General features: G+C 53.0%; 1 protein-coding gene across 1 annotated transcript; it reads left to right on the forward strand.

Moving 5' to 3' along the window:
• Positions 1 to 322: 322 nt before the first annotated feature.
• On the forward strand, positions 323 to 2,782 carry TEX51 (testis expressed 51). Its single transcript, XM_061135396.1, has 7 exons — positions 323 to 521; positions 617 to 691; positions 948 to 1,037; positions 1,264 to 1,281; positions 1,365 to 1,448; positions 2,548 to 2,623; positions 2,710 to 2,782. Exons 1-7 carry the CDS (start codon positions 323 to 325, stop codon positions 2,780 to 2,782), a joined length of 615 nt encoding a protein of 204 aa, XP_060991379.1.
• Positions 2,783 to 3,133: the final 351 nt, after the last annotated feature.

Genomic DNA, 3,133 nt, shown 5'->3' on the forward strand with positions numbered 1-3,133 from the left:
TAAGATTAAATTCTTACTTTCTTTCCTCACCTCCCCCATCTCTGATCCATAAAAGAACCTGGCACCTAGACCGCAGCAAGATGGCTATTTTGAAACACTAACTTGCCAACTTCTCAGTCAACCAGCTTTCTGAATAAAGTCGTCTTGTGCAGCCAGCAGAACAAGCTTGGACTCAGTAACACCATAACTGGCTTTCACCTTCCCCTGTGGAATTTACTTCTGTTCTACAAAAAGAATGTTGTTTCCAGGGGGACAGAGTGCCACCATTCTATGTGGAACTGCCAGGCAAGGTGGTAAGGGCACCAGAGGAAAACCCCAAAAGATGCTCCTTCTCCTGCTCAGCTGTCTCCTGCCTGCCACCAATGGGAAGAACTGCCTCCAATGCTGGCAAGAGCTGCCTGCACTAATAGATTATGACCTGCAGATTCTTTGGGGCACCCCAGGGCCACCCGCAGAGCTCTCCCAAAGCCTCCATTCCCTATTCATGGACAATCATTCTTCTCCTGAAAACTCATACCTTGGTGAGGCACAGCCAGGAGACCCAGGGATCAGCACTGACCCCTTTACCTGGCCCAGGGTCTTAATCCCCTGACTTTGTCCCAAACCTCATTCTCAGGTCAAGACCATTTGGAGGAAGCAGCAGGAACATTATTCACTCACATAAATAAAGCCATTAGGAAGCTTCGAGATGGTGAGGAAGCCTAGAATCCTAGGGCCCCAGGGCTTGGGTTAACAAAACCTGATCCTCCAAGGCATCCCCTGAAGACCACTGGCATGTGGTGGGGCAGTGTTGTGAAGGGTGGGATTGGACATAGCATCTACCTGTGTGCTCTACAGAATTTCTGTCTGAAAAAACTGGCTTAAATTCCTAATCTTGAGAAACTTATGTTATTGACTCCACCTATGAAACACATAGTAAAACACCCCTTCCCTCTTGTTCCACCCAGATAAACCATCACTTCTGGAAGAGGTTCGTGTCCTGAAGCAGCAGTTTTCCAAGGAGCTGGAGGATGTATCTGAGGGGCTGAAGGACAAGGGTGAGAGGTGGGGCTGGCCCCTGCTCATCACCCAGCCCATCACTTCCTAAAGACCTGGTGAGGGGAGTCCAATCTGTGGCCCCCTTTGGGCCCCTCCCCTGCCCTTGCCTGGGGCACCTAACCACACTTTCTCCCAGCTGCGATTCTTGCTCACACCCCAGTCCCTCCCAGCTCTGTCTGCCTCCCCAGCACCTCAGTTTCTCTACCATTTCACCCTCCTGTGCAGCCTGCAATGAGTCCTGTGGTGAGTATTTTGGGGACCAGGCCTGGGTGAGGGGTGAGGGGCTCCTGATCCTCTCTAAGGCTCCTATCCATCCTCTCTAACAGACATCCGCTCCACATTGGAGGTAATCAGTTGCACCACGTGCCAGAAACACTTCCTTACCTGCCAAGACCCTGCTCTCTGCCCAGGTCAGTGGCCAACCAACCATCTTGGCCTCCAGCCTCCCTACCTCCACTCCAGATCCGTTGTTGTCTTTGTCTGGAATGTCTTCTTCCTCTGTCTACCCCTGATCCCTTTGTGCTCCCCATCCTCCCTGGGGAAGGTCAATTCCCAGGATATCTGGATTCCACATGTCCATCTTCAGAGCTTTAGAGCCATCTGCCTCTAGGACATGTTCTCAGGGGGCCTGTCGGGTCCCTAAAGTCAGCATGCCTGGGGACATGTCCAAACCCATCTCAACTCCCCCAAATCTACTCTTCCTTCAGGACCCCTCTCAACAAATGTCTCACTCAAGTCCTCAACCTCCTAAACCAGGAGTCTCCCTCCCTTACTCAGAGTATGTAGTCACCAGGTCTTGCTAAAGAATTCTTCAACATGTTACCATACAATCCTTCCAACCTCCTCGGACAGCCTCAACTCCTACCTGGATTGTGGCAGAGTCTCCTAACTGGCCTCCCTGCCTCTCCTGGTCACCTCTCACTCAGCAATCAAAGAACCCTCTCTCTCAAGGAGCCAGTCTACCTCTGACACTCCCTGTCATAACTTTCAGTGGCTCCCAGTGGCCCCCAGATAAAGTGCACCCACCTGGGGAGGCCTGCCCGCCTGTGCCCTCCCGTCTTCGCAGACATGCACAGCTGCTGACTTGGAGCTTCTGACATGGAACACTCTGTGTCCTCTGCCTGGAACAGTTTGGCTCCTTCACCATCTGAACTGAACTACTAGTCTTTCAAAGTCCAGCTCAGAATTCCTGTTTCCTAAGAAGCTTTTCATGACTAGCTCTGAGCTAGTCGACCCAGAGCTTGTTGACCCTCCCAGTGATCATTCAGCCTGTGCTCTGCCCTGCTGTGCTCCCCTGAGACACCACAGCAGACTCTTTGGTTTGTCTCCCTCCTAGAGATCAGGGACCCAGTTTTACTCATCTCTAGATGTAGGTGGGCATACAGTAGGTGCTCAGCAAGTGTCTACAAACAGGTGACTGAGTGGATAAGAATGCAGTCTCCTCTTGGAGCTGAGATGGCTCTGTCTGCTCTCTAATCACTGGCTCTCCCTTTCCCCACCTCCCCGCAGCATGGACTGGGAAGAACTTCAGGTGGGCTATGGGCATCGGCATCGCTCTGCCCCTGGTGACCCTAGCTGGAGGTGGGTGAGTGCCTGCTCCAAGCCCCATGTCCCCAAGGAAGACACACCTACTGCTTGACTGACCCATCTCCACCATGTTTCCTGGCCCAGATGTTACATTTTCTGGCTCGAGAAGAAGAAAAAGAAGAAGGACGAGGAGGCACAAAAGGTCTGGGACATCTAGGATCCCCAAGGAGGGAAAACTGTGTCTGCCTGGGGGTAGCAAGTCTAGAGGCCCCAAGTCTGGTTCCCTGGGCCTGGTTTCCAAAGGAGTGTAGGATTGAGGGCTGGGACTCAGGAGAGCCACTATCAGCCCCCAGTGTGAGCAGACCCATCCATGGCCAGGTGCCCACAGCCAGGCCACAGAGCAGGAGCAAAGCCGTCAATCTCCAACTGACCCACAAAGTGCTCCATCCCTCTGTAGCACCCACCTCTACCCTTCACCACCCTGCTACCTGACTGCATAGGCTGCCAACAATCCCCCAGGCCCTCTGCTCCTGGTTGGGTTTGGCCAGCTGGAGGTCAAAAGCAGAAG

This window comes from Dama dama, chromosome 33, assembly GCF_033118175.1.
Source record: "Dama dama isolate Ldn47 chromosome 33, ASM3311817v1, whole genome shotgun sequence".
In the NCBI taxonomy this organism is placed as follows: Eukaryota; Metazoa; Chordata; class Mammalia; order Artiodactyla; family Cervidae; genus Dama; species Dama dama.

Bases quoted from the DNA above. Each gene is read 5' to 3' on its own strand.
- TEX51 (XM_061135396.1), top strand. From the start codon at position 323: ATGCTCCTTCTCCTGCTCAGCTGTCTCCTGCCTGCCACCAATGGGAAG. The intron at 692-947 runs GTGAGGAAGCCT...TGTTCCACCCAG, and splicing joins CATTAGGAAGCTTCGAGATG to ATAAACCATCACTTCTGGAA. The intron at 1,449-2,547 runs GTCAGTGGCCAA...ACCTCCCCGCAG, and splicing joins AGACCCTGCTCTCTGCCCAG to CATGGACTGGGAAGAACTTC.